We start from the raw sequence: 17,917 nt of genomic DNA on the forward strand, positions 1-17,917 counted from the left end.
AAGATCTATTTATTCATTTATATTATTACTTGTTGTATGTTTTTGCTATGATTGTTTATTTAATTTCTGTTCGTTTTGGGTTTCATTTATTCTTTAATATTAATTTCTGGTCGTTTTGAGTTTGAATTTTAACAGGTATTTGTATCTCCTGGGCTTAAGTTTAGAATGGCCTTTACTTTTCTTCGAAAAACCTATTTTTCGGAAAGTTTTTTTTTTAATTAATTTAATATGAAATGATCCCTAATTTCAGGTGAAAGATCAACGAGTCGGTGGTAACTTAAGAGGAGAAGGGTATCAGCTTGGAGGAATTTTGATAGTCAGAAGAGGAAGTTATGTGGCTGTGTTTCGAAGACAGGAAAGCCCAGCTGAATTACCCATGGAGCCACATGAAGTTCAAGGATTTTCAAGGCAGGAGATGGGGGGGGGGGGGGGAGAGATGCAAGAGGCCCGGTTCAAGGCTTCAAGGCGGACATGTGCAATATTTCTTTGCCGGAATTTCTTGTATAAACAATTTCTTAATTTAATTTATAATTTATTTACTTCCATAAATTTTTTTTCGACTGAAAAGAATACTGAAAATCAAAAGGGATCAGCCTGTGAAAACCTTTAGAAATTTTATACTTTGCTTACGACCCAAATTGTATTTATAAGCAGGGGTGGCTTGTGGGCAATATATTACCAAAACCCACTACAATCTTCTGTTAAATCTAATTGAATAGATGCCCTGGACATGCGCGGGTAGGTGCACGGAAATTTGTCCTTGAGGCCCAGTATTGACTTTCAACGGCCCTGTTACAGTTGTTTCTTCTACTAACGTGCGATTGACAAGTAAAGAGCCTAGCCTTGTTTGGTATTAAATAAAAAAAACAAGTTTTCCTAACTGAAAGTAAGGAACGACGCTAAAACTTAAAACGAACAGAAATTATTCCGCAAGAATTATGAAAGGGCCTGTCCCCTCCTCAATGCCTCGCTCTTTACGCTAAAGTTTTTATTGTTTAAAAAAAATAAGAGTTGTGAGAAAGTCAAACTTTAGCGTAAAGAGAGAGGCGTTGAGGAAGGGACAGCCCCTTTCATATACGGAATAATTTCTGTTCGTTTTAAGTTTTAACGTCGTTCCTTACTTTCAGTTAAGAAAACTTGTTTTTTTTATTTAATTTTTGAACGTTTTTGAATTAATGCAGGTTTTGATTTTGGCTCACCGTAAATGAATAATTAAAATAAAATTTGCATATTAATTTTATTTTTATTTGGTTAAATGGCTTTCTCGAAACTTGTTTAATTTTATTTACGAACGTTTTTATTAGTAATATATATACGTAACTTACGTAACGAACTTCTGCATTCATATATTTTAAATACGTGTATTAGAGGGCTCGCCCCCTAGTCAATGCCTCTCTCTATAAGCTAAAGTTCGAATTTTGTTCCAATTCTTTAAAATGACCCCTTAATCACAAAGGCAGTTATTTAGAATAAATACTCTCATGAAAGTACTAAAAAATCTTTGGCTTAAAGAGCGAGGTATTGACTAGGGGGTGAACCCGATCATACACGTAATATTTTCTGTTCGTTTTAAGTTTTGATGTTACTTCTTATTTTCAGTTGGAAAACTTGTTTTTTTTATATTTAATTTCTGATCTCTTTTGAAACCCGGTGCCCCCTTCATAGCAATATCCCTTCCCCCATGAAAACTTCCTTCATGGAAAGATCTTCCCGCATAACCAGCGACCCAGCCATTCCCCTACTACCAGAAAAATCCCCCCTGAAACGTCTGTATACTTCCTAATAACCAATACTATTTGTTAATATTGGGTAAAGTTCATAACTTTCAGCCCTCCCCCCGGGGACTTTGGGGGATTAAGTCATCCTAAAGGACATAGTTATCATATTTTCAACCATGGTGAACAAAATGGCTATCTCAAAATTTTGATCAGCTGACTTTGGGAAAAAAATGAGCGTGGGAGGGGGCCTAGTTGCCCTCCATTTTTTGTTCACTTAAAAACAGCACTAGAACTTTTAATTTCCGTTCCAATGAGTCCTCCCACGATATTCTAGGACCACTGGGTCGATACGATCACCCTAAAAAAAAAAAATAAAAATAAACACGCATCCCTGATCTTACTTCTGGCAAAAAATACAAAATTCCACATTTTTGCAGACAGGAGCTTGAAACCTCTACAGTAGGGTTTTCTTATACGCTGAATATGATGGTGTGATTTTCATTAAGGTTCTATAGCTTTTAGGGGTCTTTCCTCTTTTTTTCGAAAATCAGCCAAATTTTCTCAGGCGCGTAACTTTTGATGGGTAGGACTAAACTTGATGAAAATTATATATTTGAAATCAACATTGAAATTTGATTCTTTTGATGTATCTATTGGTATCAAAAACCCGTTTTCTAGAGTTTCGGTAACCATTGAGCCGGGTCGCTCCTAACTTACAGTTCGTTACCACGAACTGTTTGAAATCGAAAAGCCAAAGCTTTGGATGTATATGAATGCGTAAGAATAAGTCCAACTGTCCGGCTAATTAGTTCCGGTCTTATCGATAAAGGTTGACGACACTTGTACGTTTTGGCAATCAAGATTTGGCCAAACATATCAAAGGGAGTCTTTATGTGGTAGAAAGACACTATTAGAAAAGGTTTAGAGGAAGCAAATACTTCACAGGGGGGGGGGGGTACAGAGTGAAGGTCAATAAGCAAGGGAATGGAGGAGGAGTTTGTGTAGCGGCGCAGGCTTCAGAAAGAATGGTTCCTTGAGGAGTTGTTAGTAGCAGTGGTAGATAGATGGCTTCCATTGAATGATGACTATCCTACAGTTCTTCAAGTATCCCCAAATTCCCGAATATTAGGGAATCCGGATTGAAATTAGTAGTTTGTGCCTTATGTCAACCCAAACATGGAACGATTATCGCCTCTTTGTAGCTGTTTTATAATCATCTGATCATTGTGTGATTATACAGTAACTATGTTTGAGCTGTTCAGATGCCAAGCTGGCCAACTTCAAAAAGCAATCAGAGAAAGAAAGAACCCATTACTTGGCATTGATTTTGAATGCACTAATCATCTCAGGAGAAAATTTCCAGCAATTTCTTATGTTGATTTGTGTGCTATAGTACACAAAGATACATTGTGATAAGTGCATTTTAATGTCAACTTAGTCAAATTGATTTCCAAAGATATCATATTGTTGAACAGCAAAAACGTTGAAAAATAAATATAGGACAATAAATAAAATATGAAATCTGACCAATAAAAAATATTGTTGAACAACTGATTTTTTTTATATTTTTAGTTATTTTTCTTGTTTTTAGGGAATACCCCAATGACTAAACAAATCTAAGTCAGTAAACTGCTTCGATGTTGAAATCTAAGAAAATAAAAAGTTGACCTGGTCCTTTTGGCTTCCACAAGGCTCATTTGCTCTTTTTTTCTTTTTTGTTGGTAAGCAGCTTCTTTTATTTTTCAGCTTGCTTTGATTATATTTCTACATCTTACGAATTCTAAAGAGTCAATTAATTATTCTCACATGGTGAAGCCATAGGATGTGTCCTAGAACTCAATCATCATTTATGGTTATAAATTATTCTGCGGATGAACGATGGTACGTTGTCGAAGGTTGTCCTTATCGGCCAGCCTTCTATGGCTAAACGGAAAACAGGTCATCCGGGGTTAGGGTGGGAGGATGTCATAAAGAAATATAAAGGAAATGGGAACTTACTCAGATTCTGTAAAGAGGGAGGCTTTGAATAGATTGGGATGGAGGAGGAGCGTGCGAAGCTGTGTTAGCCCCAGACGGCTTGGTGTTATGGTGAGTTGTTAGTAGTAGTAGTAATCAATTTTGGTACTGGTGCACTATATGGACCTTTACAAGGAAACCAGTCACGAAAGACCTGTTTTTGACGGGTTAATTCAAGACCGCTATAGAGTAATGCAATGCATAGCGCAGTTTTCATTGCGTTTAGATATTTAAACTGTTGTTTTTGGGGTTTAGAGGGGGGAGGTACCTAGGTTAGGTTAGGTTGCGTATTTAATATATGCTATGCTTTACCCCCTCCCACCCTAATGTGAAAATATATAGCACAAATTTGTTTATAAACTATTATGTATTCATCCTATTTTGTTTTATTTCATTAGCATTAACCAAACTTGACTTTTTAGAAAGGCCTATATAATGCACCAGTACCTCAATTTTTCCTTATAATTGATTGACTTACAATTATTTCTTATAATCTCATAACTTCAATAATTTTTGTTCTGAGGACACGGATAGTACAAAACTATTAGCAATTTATATTATTTCGGGTGAAGAATAGATTGCAATGTTTTTTGCGCCATAAGCATTTATGGGCTAAATGTCTCAACTGCAATTTCAGGCTGACACTAATAAAAAATATTTGTTATTTATCAGTTATCATTATATTAGCTTGACTAATATGAAATTACATTAATAAAAATTAATGACAATTGAGACCTGGAACAGACCCATGAGTAACACAAATTCACTAATAAATTAAGACGTATATTAAACAGACAAGAAAATTACAATTTTAAAACAAGCGTTTTCTTTTTAGGCGGGGGAAGGTGGGGATGAAAGGGGTTTCAAGCGACCATGGTCGAGGAGCGGGAAGAATGTTCCAAGTGTGTATGACTAGCCCTGTTATTTGCCTAGCCACAGCAATTATGACAAACTGACTTAATACAGCCCCCTCTTCCTTCCCCGTTGCAAGAGGAGCTTTTTTGAAAAGCCGTAGAAGAGGAAAGTCGCTATCTCCTATTTTCTGTTTTCATCTTTCCTTCTCCTTCTCTTATTTGTTATTGAGAGAGGTCCTTCAAGGTGTGGTCGGAATATCGGCAAAAAGGGACACCATTATTTATTTATGCTCAAATAGCTCGTTTGGAAACGCAGAGAAATTTTCAAAGAAAAGGCACTGACCGAGCCATATTTAGTATGCCCGCTGTAGTTCGAGGATTTACACACTAGCAATAACCACCCGAATGGAGGTATGTCCGTAAGAATACAGGGTCATGGGCTGGAGCATAAAAACTCAACAGTCAAGTGCCAGAACAAAAGGCTATTCCTCGCCAAGTACCAAACTGGGTCTCAACAGTTGGTATCATCAGATTCAACTGCACTTCGATTATATCACAGGATAGTTCAACCTCAAGCCCCAATTGGCTTCGACAGGAAGCCCATATACTAGCAGTAAATAATCATTCCCTGTTATGCCTTCTTACCATGCCACCAAATTTTAATTTTATTGCTGCATATTTTTTTTCTTCTCAATAATCTTTTTATGAAAATTAGATTTAAAGTGATTTAACTTTTAGTGTTCATGCCATTTGATTTAGAATATGAAATTAGTTTAATGTTTTAAAAAAAAAAGAAAAAAAACGTAAGCCGATTTCAGCGTAATATAAAAATTGACTATGAGATGTGTCTTAGCAATTAGAGATTCTATTATATAATTAATAGGAGAAAGGAAAAACGTACTTCATCATAATCTTCGTCCTTCCTCTTATTCTGTCTTTCTTGTGCATTCTCAAAATGTTCATTTAACAACTTATTAAGAATGTTGGACACTTCAAGCATAGCACTAATCTAACCTGGAGAATTACAGTCCTTAAACAGCAACCTTAAACAGTCCCCAACCTTAAAGAGCAAGGGAAATGTGTTGTCTTTTTTGGCATGAGTAACACTGATGCTCCTTTTCTTTATTTTTTTAAGGGTATTGGCATTGAACCAGTGGCCGTATAATAATAGGTGAGGGTAGAAATCGCCCTCACCTATTTGAAAGGAAATCGCAATATTTACTGCTATTTTAAGTAACAAAAGAGATCGCACCAACGCAACGTGGCATTTTCTGTTATTTTGCCCAACAAAATATCACCATTTACACAAAGAAAGCCAAAATGCCGGGGATTACAAATCCTATGATTATATTCAATTCCTTTTAATTCCTTTCAATATTCAATTCCTTTGCCTTCAGCAGTCATATTTTATGAAAGGTTTCAATTTTCGGTGCTAAACACAAAGAAATTAATACAGGTGATAAAAATGGTTATACATCTTGTGATTATGCTTTAGATTGAATCTAAAGCATAAAGCTAAAGCAATCTAAAGCACTGTCTCACAACTTTATTTCTTAAACAATAAAAAACTTTAGCGTATAGAGCGAAGCGTTGAGGAGGGGACAGCCCCTTTCATATACGGAATAATGATTTTCAGTTTTAACTTCCAATCGAATGATTCCTTTTTGAATTTCCTACGACAATGCTTTCTATAAAAGAAAAACCTTATATGCCCCCAGGGCAAAACTTACAACCCTTGCCCTGAGGACTGTTTGGGAGTGTCATCCTCAAAAAAACATAATTTCCGTTTTTTTTAGCTACGTCGAACAGAATGGCTACCTCAATATTTTGATTGGATGTGTTTGGGGAAATGGTGGTTGTGAGAGGGGTGTTAATTATCCTCCAATCACTTTCGACCAATAAAATGGGTAAAGGCCCTTCCAACTTTCAGTCGAATGAGCCTTTTTGGAAGCTTCTACAACATCACTATCTATAAAAAACGTTATATGCCCCCAGGCCATAATTTACAACCCTTGCCCCGAGTGCTCTGAGGGGGGTTATCATCCTCAAAGGCCTAATTTTCAAAACTTTTAAAAATGTTGAACGAAATGGCAATCTAAAAATTTTGATTGGATGAGTTTAGCGAAAAGGTTGGTTTGATAGGAGGGTTGTTTGCCATTCAATCGATTTAGACTATTAAAAAGGGCACAGGCCCTTTGAATTTCCAATCGAATGAGCCCTTTATCAAGTTTCTACGACAAATCTTTCAATAAACACCTTGTGTGCCCCCAGGGCATAACATACAACCCTTGCCCCTAGGGCTGAGGGGGGGGGGGTTGTCATCCTCAAAGACCTAATTTCCAGAACGTTCAACTACGTTGAGCAAAATGGCTATCCCAAAATTTGGATTGGATGTGTTTGTGGGGACAGGTGGGCGTGAGAGGGGGGTAGTTGCCCTCCAATGACTTTCGACTATTTCAAAGGGCACTAGCCCTTTGAATTTTCAATCGAATGATGCTTTTTTGAAGTTTCTACGACAACGCTTTCTATAAAAACCTTATATGCCCCCAGGGCATAACTTACAACCCTTGCCCTTTGAGCAGTGGGGGAGTGTCCTCCTCAAAAACATAATTTCTATCTTGAAATCAACTACGCTGAACAAAATGGCTATCTCAAAATTTTTATTGGATGTGTTTGGAGAAATAGTGGGCGTGGAAGGGGTGTTAGTTGCGTTCCAATCACTTTAGACTATTAAAAAGGGCACAAGCCCCTCTAATTTCCCATCGAATGAGCCCTTTCCAGAGTTTCTACGACAACTCCTTCGATACGAAGTGCCGTAGTCTAAAGGGAAAAAAAGAAATAAAAAAAAGAATAATACATTGTGCCAACATCGTTCTTTACTAAGGCAGCACGATTGCGCTGCCTATATTTGTTCCATCACTGTTTTATCTATTACTTGCGTTGCCTCTTTTTATCTCTTCCGGGTCTTCTAACATTCTTTTATTTTCTGACTCTATTCATTTTAGACACATATCTTTTAATTTGTACGCGTATTCTTTGCACGTTCTTTCAGCTTCCTCCTTTTTCTCTCTCGCTATTCTTTCGCCCTCCATGAAATTTAGCATAAGTTGTGTCATATCTACATGACTACTTTTTCTTGACCTCCTGATGGACATTGAGCTTCTACAACTCCTGCTACTCGGTCTGGTTTGATTCCTTCTGTCATAACATCCTCTTAATTTGTTTCCTGAGTCTGTTCTTGTTCTATCTGTATTTTCCCTTACCCGCAACTCCCCGTCATTTTGCATAGCATCTGAGAGGTGAATTGGTTTTGTTCTGCTCATATTTTCATATATTAATTTTTCTTCGTGTATTACCACCACTGTTTCTATTTCATGTTCTCTCATATTACCGGGTGTGCTCCTTCCTGATTTTATTCTTTGTACTCCCATATATATATTTCCTATATCTGGGTCTTTCTATCTGGGAATAATTCTTTTTGAATATGTAGTGTATTCTCTTCTCCCTCTACGGTTTGTACTTGAGATTGTCCTATTCTTGACTTTGTTTTGAAATTCCCCTTCGTACGGGTCAGAAATGTCTATTTCACCCCCTGAGTGATATTTGGTTCCACCTGACGATGAATTCCCTAGGTCACTTCTAGCAGGAGTCGCATATAAATGTGAATCTGAATAGGATTATTTCTGGCTCACTGCAGTAGCTTTTTTCGAATTCATATCTAATTCTTTTAACTCGTGTCCTTTTGCCGACCTTGTGTGAATCTTCTGTCTATCCACCGTTATTTCAAAATTCAATAGTTAACTATTATTTCAACTCAGATGAAAATTTCTTCTCGACTTGTTTAATTAACTTCCAGTTTTATCTCGTGATAAATTGTTACGTCAAAATTAGCCGATTATTTTTGAAAACTAAGTAGTTGCGCAATATATTTGCAAAATTCTATTTTACTCTGAATAGGCAACACCCATTCAGATCTTCATACTCTTTTTAATTGTTTCCGTATTTTTCCGCAATATATTTATATGTACTCACAATAGGCTATTTTGTAGGCTAATTAAATCGTCCTTTCGTTAAACGTAGATTCTTTTACTATCAGTGTTACTGATAGGACCTTAGTAGCTGCCGCCAAATATTGTACTGGTAACCACAGTTGCTACCAGATATTGGTGCGTAAATGGTGCTGCACTACTTCTTTTGGAGGAGAATGCCTCGCTAGTCCCAAATATTATAATGGAATGGCTCGCGGTTCCCACTACTGTACCGTAAATATAGAGTATGTTAATGCACTAGTACGGTTCACCCTGCTCCAGGGTATGATAACGTGATCGAACGATCAAACGGCCAAACTCTAGGACAAGGGTGCACCCAACCCGGGTCACCACTAAAATCTCTAGCTATCTTCTTTGGGGGTAAACGGAACCCCATGTCGATATAATAAATGATGTTATGTTTGCAAACTCTATTCCTACCCTGTCTCGGTTCCTGGAAAAATAGTCTACACAGCTGTAGAAAATAGCTTACTTGTATTCTTCCAAAAAGGGCACAAACACATATATTAACTGTGAAAAAAAAACAGGCTCAACAAGCAGGGTCGAAAGTGGTTGAAAGTGGCGTCAGATCAAAATGAAAAGTTTACCATTGTAATCATCATAGAAATATTTAATGGAACAATGAGAAATATCATCATTGTGTACATCATAGAAATATTTAATGGCTCATTAGAATGGAAATTTATTTTTCTAGTGCCATTTTTAAGGGACCAAAAAGATTGGAGGGCAAATAGCCCCCCTACCTACAGACCCCTCCCTTAAAAACAGTCCCACAAAAATTTTGAGCTGGCCATTTTGTTTAACATAGTCCAAAGGTCCAATATTTATGGTTTTGATAATGATATAAGTAGAAAGGGGGGTAAAGGTCCGGTACGAACACCAAATATGGGCATAGAGTCCCTAGGGAGAACACCTGTGCTGTCAGTCCTGACGGGGCACCAAATATGGGCATGGAATCCCCAGGGAGAACACGTTTCCGAGAAATGTCTCCAGGCAAAGTTTATTAATGTCTTTGATGTATTTCCAAGGAGAATTGTCTCCGGGCGAAGTTTATTAATGTCTTTGGAGTTCTTCCAGGAGAATTGTTTCCGGGCGAATGTTTTGATCTTAGGGATGAAGAGATTAAAGCAGGAAAGTGTTTCTTAGTAATTTGAAGTAAGACTGCACAGGGATGTAAAAAACAAAAGGAACACGCTGAAATTACGTTTAGCGGTTATTTGGGCGAAACTGTTTTAGAAACTTTATGGAATTATTTTGGTGAAACAGTTAGAGACATTTTAAAAGATGATTTTAGAAGATGTTTTAGAAGAGCATTTGAGAGTGAAACTCTGAGGTCGTTATAATAGACAAGTTCCATTTGAACAGTGTTGTGAGGTCTCCTACCCCAGCCCCCAAGGGCTCCGATCCCCCTACCCCAACCCCAAAGGGCCCCGATCCTCCTACCCTATCCCCGAAGGAACCCCCGGCCCCCAAAGGTCCCCCGGGCTCCCAAAGGACTCCGATCCCCCTATCCCAACCCCGAAGGAAGCCCCCGGCCCCTAAAGGTCCCCCACCCCTAAATAGGCCCCCCTAATGCCCCACATTTTTTTTGCCCCCCATTTTTTATATTTTTTTATTTGCGCATTTGAGACACGAAAGGACCCCATCTCCCAACCTTTCCCCCGGCGCCCCAAAGGCCCCTAAGCCCCCATTTTTTAATATTTGTTAATTTTCGCATTTTGGGACACGAAAGGGCCCCACCCCCCAACTTTTGACTCCCCCTCACAATATTAGTGTTTTATCATGGTTTACCATGTCACAGTTACATTCTCTTGATTTTTCAAAGTTCATTTTGGATTTCTTTCGTTGAAATGCAAGAGTTGGAATATTTAAGGAGTTTTTTGTCATGGTTTACCTTGTTGCAGATACATTCTCTTGATTTTCAAAGTTCATTGCGGATTTCTTTCATTGAAATGCAAGAGTTGGAACATTTCAGTAGTGTTTTTTTGTAGTTTACCTTGTCGCAGTTATATTTTCTTGATTTTTCAAAGTTCATTATGGATTTCTTTCGCTGAAATGCAAGAGTTGGAATAATTCAGTAGTGTTTTATCGTGGTTTACCTTGTCACAGTTGCATTCTCTTAATTTTTCAAAGTTCATTTTGAATTTCTTTCATTGAGATGCAAGAGTTGGATTATTTCAGTAGTGTTTTGTCGTGGTTTACCTTATCACAGTTACATTTTCTTGATTTTCAAAGTTCATTGTGGATTTATTTCATTGAAATGCAAGAGTTGGATTATTTCAGTAGTGTTTTATCATGGTTTACCTTTACGCAGTTGAAATGCAAGAGTTGGAATATTTCAGTAGTGTTTTGTCATTGTTTACCATGTCACAGTTACATTCTCTTGATTTTTCAAAGATCATTTTGGATTTCTTTCGGTGAAATGCAAGAGTTGGAATATTTCAGTAGTGTTTTGTTGCGGTTTACCTTGTCACAGTTACGTTCTCTTAATTTTTCAGAGTTCATTTTTAATTTCTATCATTGAAATGCAAGAGTTGGAACATTTCAGTAGTGTTTTGTCGTTGTTTACCTTGTCACAGTTACATTCTCTTCATGTTTCAAAGATCCTTTTGGTTTTTTTTCTTTGAAATGCAAGAGTTGGAATATTTCAGTAGTGTTTTGATGTAGTATACCTTGTCACAGTTACATTCTATTGATTTTTCAAAGTTCATTTTGGTTTTCTTTCGTTGAAAAGCAAGAGTTGGAATATTTCAGTAGTGTTTTGTTGGGGTTTACCTTGTCACACTTACATTCTCTTAATTTTTCAAAGTTCATTTTGGATTTCTTTCGATTAAATGCAAGAGTTGGAATATTTCAATAGTGTTTTGTTGTGGTTTACATAGTCACAGTTACATTCTCATAATTTTTCAAAGTTCATTTTGGATTTCTTTCGTTGAAATGCAAGAGTTGGAATATTTCAGTATTGTTTTGTTGTGGTTTACCTTATCACACTTACATTCTCTTAATTTTTCAAAGTTCATTTTGGATTTCTTTCGATGAAATGCAAATGTTGGAATATTTCAGTAGTGTTTTGTTGTGATTTACCTAGTCACAGTTACATTCTCTTAATTTTTCAAAGTTCAGTTTGGTTTTCTTTCTTTGAAATGCAAGAGTTGGAATATTTCAGTAGTGTTTTGTTGTGGTTTTCCTTGTCACAGTTACATTCTCGTGATTTTTAAATGTTATTTTTTGATTTATTTCATTGAAATGCAAGAGTTGGAATATTTTAGTAGTGTTTTGTCATGGTTTACCTTGTCACAGTTATATTCTATTAATTTTTTCAAAGTTCATTTTGGATTTCTTTCATTGAAATGCAAGAGTTGGAATATTTCAGTTGTGTTCTATCATGGTTTACCTGGTCACAGATACATTCTCTTGATTTTTCAAAATTCATTATGAATTTATGTCATTGAAATGCTAGAGTTGGAATATGTTAGTAGTGCTTCCCTGTGCTTTGCTTTGTCACAGATATATTCTCTTAATCTTTAAAAGTTCATTTGAATTTCTGTCATTGAAATGCAAGAGTTGGAATATTTCAGTAGTGTTTTGTTGTGCTTTACCTTGTCACAGTTACATTCTCTTAATTTTTCAAAGTTCATTTTGGTTTTCTTTCGTTGAAATGCAAGAGTTGGAATATTTCAGTAGTGTTTTGTTGTGGTTTACCTTGTCACACTTACATTCTCTTAATTTTTCAAAGTTCATTTTGGATTTCTTTCGATGAAATGCAAGAGTTGGAATATTTCAATAGTGTTTTGTTGTAGTTTACCTAGTCAAAGTTACATTCTCTTGATTTTTCAAAGTTCATTTTGGTTTTCTTTCGTTGAAATGTAAGAGTTGAAAAATTTCAGTAGTGTTTTGTTGTGGTTTACCTTGTCAAACTTACATTCTCTTGAATTTTCAAAGTTCATTTTGGATTTCTTACGATGAAATGAAAGAGTAATATTTCAATAGTGTTTTGTCGTGGTTTACCTAGTCACAGTTACATTCTCTTAATTTTTCAAAGTTCATTTTGAATTTCTTTCATTGAAATGCAAGAGTTGGATTATTTCAGTAGTGTTTTGTCATGGTTTACCTTGTCACAGTTACATTCTATTAATTTTTCAAAGTTCATTTTGGTTTTCTTTCGTTTAAATGCAAGAGTTGGAATATTTCAGTATTGTTTTGCTGTGGTTTACATTGTCTCAGTTACTTTCTCTTGATTGTTTAAAGTTCATTTTGAATTTCTTTCGTTGAAATGCAAGAGGCGGAATATTTCACTAGTGTTTTGTCATGGTTTACATAGTCACAGTTACATTCTCATAATATTTGAAAGTTCAGTTTGTATTTATTTCGTTGAAATGCAAGAGTTGGAATATTTTAGTAGTGTTTTGTCATGGTTTACCTTGTCACAGTTACATTCTCTTGATTTTTCAAAGTTCTTTTTGAATTTCTTTCATTGAAATGCAAGAGTTGGAATATTTCAGTAGTGTTTTGTCGTGGTTTACCTTGTCACAGTTACATTCTCTTAATTTTTCAAAGTTCATTTTGAATTTCTTTCATTGAAATGCAAGAGTTGGAATATTTCAGTAGTGTTTTGTCATGGTTTACCTTGTCACAGATACATTCTCTTGATTTTTCAAAATTCATTTCGAATTTCTTTCATTCAAATGCAAGAGTTGGAATATTTCAGTAGTGTTTTGTTCTGGTTTACCTTATCACAGTTACATTCTCTTGATTTTTCAAAGTTCATTTGAATTTCTTTCATTGAAATGCAAGAGTTGGAATATTTCAGTAGTGTTTTGTTGTGTTTTACATTGTCACAGTTACATTCTCTTTATTTCTAAAAGATCATTTTGAATTTCATTCATTGAAATGCAAGAGTTGGAATATTTCAGTAGTGTTTTGTCGCGGTTTAGCTAGTCAAAGTTACATTCTCTTGATTTTCAAAGTTAAGTTTGATTTTCTTTCGATGAAATGCAAGAGTTGGAATATTTCAGTAGTGTTTTGTTTTGGTTTACCTTGTCACAGTTAAATTCTCTTAAATTTTCAAAGTTCATTTTGGATTTCTTTCGATGAAATGCAAGAGTTGGAATATTTCAATAGTGTTTTGTTGTGGTTTACCTAGTCACAGTTACATTCTATTAATTTTTCAAAGTTCATTTTTATTTTCTTTCGTTGAAAAGCAAGAGTTGGAATATTTCAGTAGTGTTTTGTCATGGTTTACCTTGTCACAGTTACATTCTCTTGATTTGTCAATGTTCTTTTTGAATTTCTTTCATTGAAATGCAAGAGTTGGATTATTTCAGTAGTGTTTTGTCATGGTTTACCTTGTCACAGTTTTATTCTATTAATTTTTCAAAGTTCATTTTGAATTTCTTTCGTTGAAATGCAAGAGTTGGAATATTTCAGTAGTGTTTTGTCATGGTTTACCTTGTCACAGATACATTCTCTTGATTTTTAAAAGTTCATTTCGAATTTCCATCATTGAAATGCAAGAGTTGGAATATTTCAGTAGTGTTTTGTCGTGGTTTACCTTGTCAAAGTTACATTCTCTTAATTTTTCAAAGTTTATTTGAATTTCTTTCATTGAAATGCAAGAGTTGGATTATTTCAGTAGTTTTTTGTTGTGCTTTACCTTGTCACAGTTACATTCTATTAATTTTTCAAAGTTCATTTTGGTTTTCTTTCGTTGAAATGCAAGAGTTGGAATATTTCAGTATTGTTTTCTCGTGGCTTACCTTGTCTCTGTTACATTCAATTAATTTTTCAAAGTTAATTTTTTATTTCTTTCGTTTAAATGCAAGAGTCGGAATATTTTACTAGTGTTTTGTCGTGGTTTACCAAATCACAGGTACATTCTCTTAATTGTTCAAAGTTAATTTTGAATTTCTTTCGTTGAAATGCAAGAGTTGGAATATTTCAGTAGTGTTTTGTCATGATTAACCTTGTCATAGTTACATTCTCTTGATTTTTCAAAGTTCTTTTTGAATTTCTTTCATTGAAATGCAAGAGTTGAAATATTTCAGTAGTGTTGAGTCATGGTTTACCTTGTCACAGTTACATTCTATTAATTTTTTCAAAGTTCATTTTGAATTTCTTTCATTGAAATGCAAGAGTTGGAATATTTCAGTAATGTTTTGTCATGGTTTACCTTGTCACAGATACATTCTCTTGATTTTTCAAAGTTCATTTAGAATTTCTTTCATTGAAGTGCAAGAGTTGGAATATGTCAGTAGTGTTTTTGTCTTGGTTTACCTTGTCACAGTTACATTCTCTTGATGTTTCAAAGTTCTTTTGAATTTCTTACATTGTAATGCAAGAGTTGGATTATTTCAGTAGTGTTTTGCTGTGCTTTACCTTGTCAAAGTTACATCCTCTTAATTTTTCAAAGTTCATTTTGGTTTTCTTTCGTTGAAATGCAAGAGTTGGAATATTTCAGTAGTGTTTTGTTGTGGTTTACCTTGTCACACTTACACTCTCTTTATTTTTCAAAGTTCATTTTGGATTTCTTTTGATGAAATGCAAGAGTTGGAATATTTCAATAGTGTTTTGTTGTGATTTACCTAGTCAAAGTTACATTCTCTTAATTTTTCAAAGTTCATTTTGGTTTTCTTTCGTTGAAATGCAAGAGTTGGAATATTTTAGTAGTGTTTTGTCATGGTTTACCTTGTCACAGTTACATTCTCTTGATTTTTCAAAGTTCTTTTTGAATTTCTTTCATTGAAATGCAAGAGTTGGAATATTTCAGTAGTCTTTTGTCATGGTTTACCTTGTCACAGTTACATTCTCTTAATTTTTTCAAAGTTCATTTTAAATTTCTTTCGTTGAAATGTAAGAGTTGGATTATTTCAGTTGTGTTCTGTCATGCTTTACCTTGTCACAGATACATTTTCTTGATTTTTCAAAGTTTATTTTGAATTTCTTTCATTCAAATGCAAGAGTTGGAATATTTTAGTAGTGTTTTGTCGTGGTTTACCTTGTCACAGTTACATTCTCTTCATTTGAATTTCATTTCAAAGTTCATTTGAATTTCTTTCATTGAAATGCAAGAGTTGGATTATTTCAGTAGTGTTTTGTTGTGCTTTACCTTGTCACAGTTACATTCTCTTAATTTTTCAAAGTTCATTTTGGTTTTCTTTCGTTGAAATGCAAGAGTTGGAATATTTCAGTAGTGTTTTGTTGTGGTTTTACCTTGTCACACTTACATTCTCTTAATTTTTCAAAGTTCATTTTGGATTTCTTTCGATGAAATGCAAGAGTTGGAATATTTCAATAGTGTTTTGTTGTGATTTACCTAGTCAAAGTTACATTCTCTTAATTTTTCAAAGTTCATTTTGGTTTTCTTTCGTTGAAATGTAAGAGTTGGAATATTTCAGTAGTGTTTTGTTGTGGTTTACCTTGTCACACTTACATTCTCTTAATTTTTCAAAGTTCATTTTCGATTTTTTACGATGAAATGCAAGAGTTGGAATATTTCAATTGTGTTTTGTCGTGGTTTACCTAGTCACAGTTACATTCTATTAATTTTTCAAAGTTCATTTTGATTTTCTTTCGTTGAAAAGCAGGAGTTGGAATATTTCAGTAGTGTTTTGTCATGGTTTACCTTGTCACAGTTACATTCTCTTGATTTTTCAAAGTTCATTTTGAATTTCTTTCATTGAAATGTAAGAGTTGGATTATTTCAGTAGTGTTTTGTCATGGTTTACCTTGTCACAGATACATTCTCTTGATTTTTAAAAGTTCATTTCGAATTTCTTTCATTGAAATGCAAGAGTTGGAATATTTCAGTAGTGTTTTGTTGTGGTTTAGCTTGTCGAAGTTACATTCTCTTAATTTTTAAAAGTTCATTTGAATTTCTTTCGTTGAAATGTAAGAGTTGGAATATTTCAGTAGTGTTTTGTCATGGTTTACCTTGTCACAGATACATTCTCTTGATTTTTCAAAGTTCAATTCGAATTTCTTTCATTGAAACGCAAGAGTTGGAATATTTCAGTAGTGTTTTGTCGTGGTTTACTTTATCACAGTTACATTCTCTTGATTTTTCAAAGTTTATTTGAATTTCTTTCATTGAAATGCAAGAGTTGGATTATTTCAGTAGTGTTTTGTTGTGCTTTACCTTGTCACAGTTACATTCTATTAATTTTTCAAAGTTCATTTTGGATTTCTTACATTGAAATGCAAGAGTTGGAATATTTCAGTAATGTTTTGTTGTGGTTTACTTTGTCACACTTACATTCTCTTAATTTTTCAAAGTTCATTTTGGATTTCTTTCAATGAAATGCAAGAGTTGGAATATTTCAATAGTGTTTTGTGGTGATTTACCTAGTCACAGTTACATTCTCTTAATTTTTCAAAGTTCATTTTGGATTTCTTTTGTTGAAATGCAAGAGTTGAAATATTTCAGTAGTGTTTTGTCATGGTTTACCTTGTCACAGTTACATTCTCTTGATTTTTCAAATTTCTTTTTGAATTTCTTTCATTGAAATGCAAGAGTTGAATTATTTCAGTAGTGTTGAGTCATGGTTTACCTTGTCACAGTTACATTCTATTAATTTTTTCAAAGTTCATTTTGAATTTCTTTCATTGAAATGCAAGAGTTGGAATATTTCAGTAATGTTTTGTCATGGTTTACCTTGTCACAGTTACATTCTCTTGATTTTTCAAAGTTCATTTTGAATTTCTCTCATTGACGAGGACAACTTGGATTATGTTTGTAATGGTGCGGTGTTCTGTGCTTGGCCACAGATACCTTCTCTTAATTTTTCAAGGTTCAATTGAATTTATTTCGTTGAAGTGAAGGAGTTGGATTGTTTAGATAGTTGGTTTTAGTTCTTAATATCGTCACAATTACATTATCTTGATTTTCCCAAGTTCATTTTGAATTTCTTTCTTTGAAATGCAAGAGTTGGAATATTTCAGTAGTGTTTTGTTGTGGTTTACCTTGTCCCACTTACATTCTCATAATTTTTCAAAGTTCATTTTGGATTTCTTTCGATGACATGCAAGAGTTGGAATATTTCAATAGTGTTTTGTTGTGATTTACCTAGTCAAAGTTACATTCTATTAATTTTTCAAAGTTCATTTTGGTTTTCTTTCGTTGAAATGCAAGAGTTGGAATATTTCAGTAGTGTTTTGTTGTGGTTTACCTTGTCACACTTACATTCTCTTAAATTTTCAAAGTTCATTTTGGATTTCTTTCGATGAAATCCAAGAGTTGGAATATTTCAATAGTGTTTTGTTGTGGTTTACCTAGTCACAGTTA

The 17,917-nt window shown here is 34.5% G+C and overlaps 1 protein-coding gene across 1 annotated transcript in view; it reads left to right on the forward strand.

Annotated features, from left to right (window-relative positions):
* Window positions 1-250: 250 nt before the first annotated feature.
* Window positions 251-17,917, forward strand: part of LOC148938655 (purine nucleoside phosphorylase-like) — a gene marked incomplete at its 5' end in the record, with an annotated part of 183,493 nt that continues 165,826 nt past the window's right edge. The window contains one exon of the mRNA XM_089107634.1: window positions 251-408. Coding sequence (XP_088963760.1) covers window positions 251-408 — 158 coding nt within the window. The remainder of the gene's footprint in view (window positions 409-17,917) is intronic.

The sequence above is a fragment of the Artemia sp. Qi Xiang Cuo genome, unplaced genomic scaffold, assembly GCF_049724085.1.
Source record: "Artemia sp. Qi Xiang Cuo unplaced genomic scaffold, ASM4972408v1 HiC_scaffold_3051, whole genome shotgun sequence".
Lineage (NCBI taxonomy): Eukaryota > Metazoa > Arthropoda > Branchiopoda > Anostraca > Artemiidae > Artemia > Artemia sp. Qi Xiang Cuo.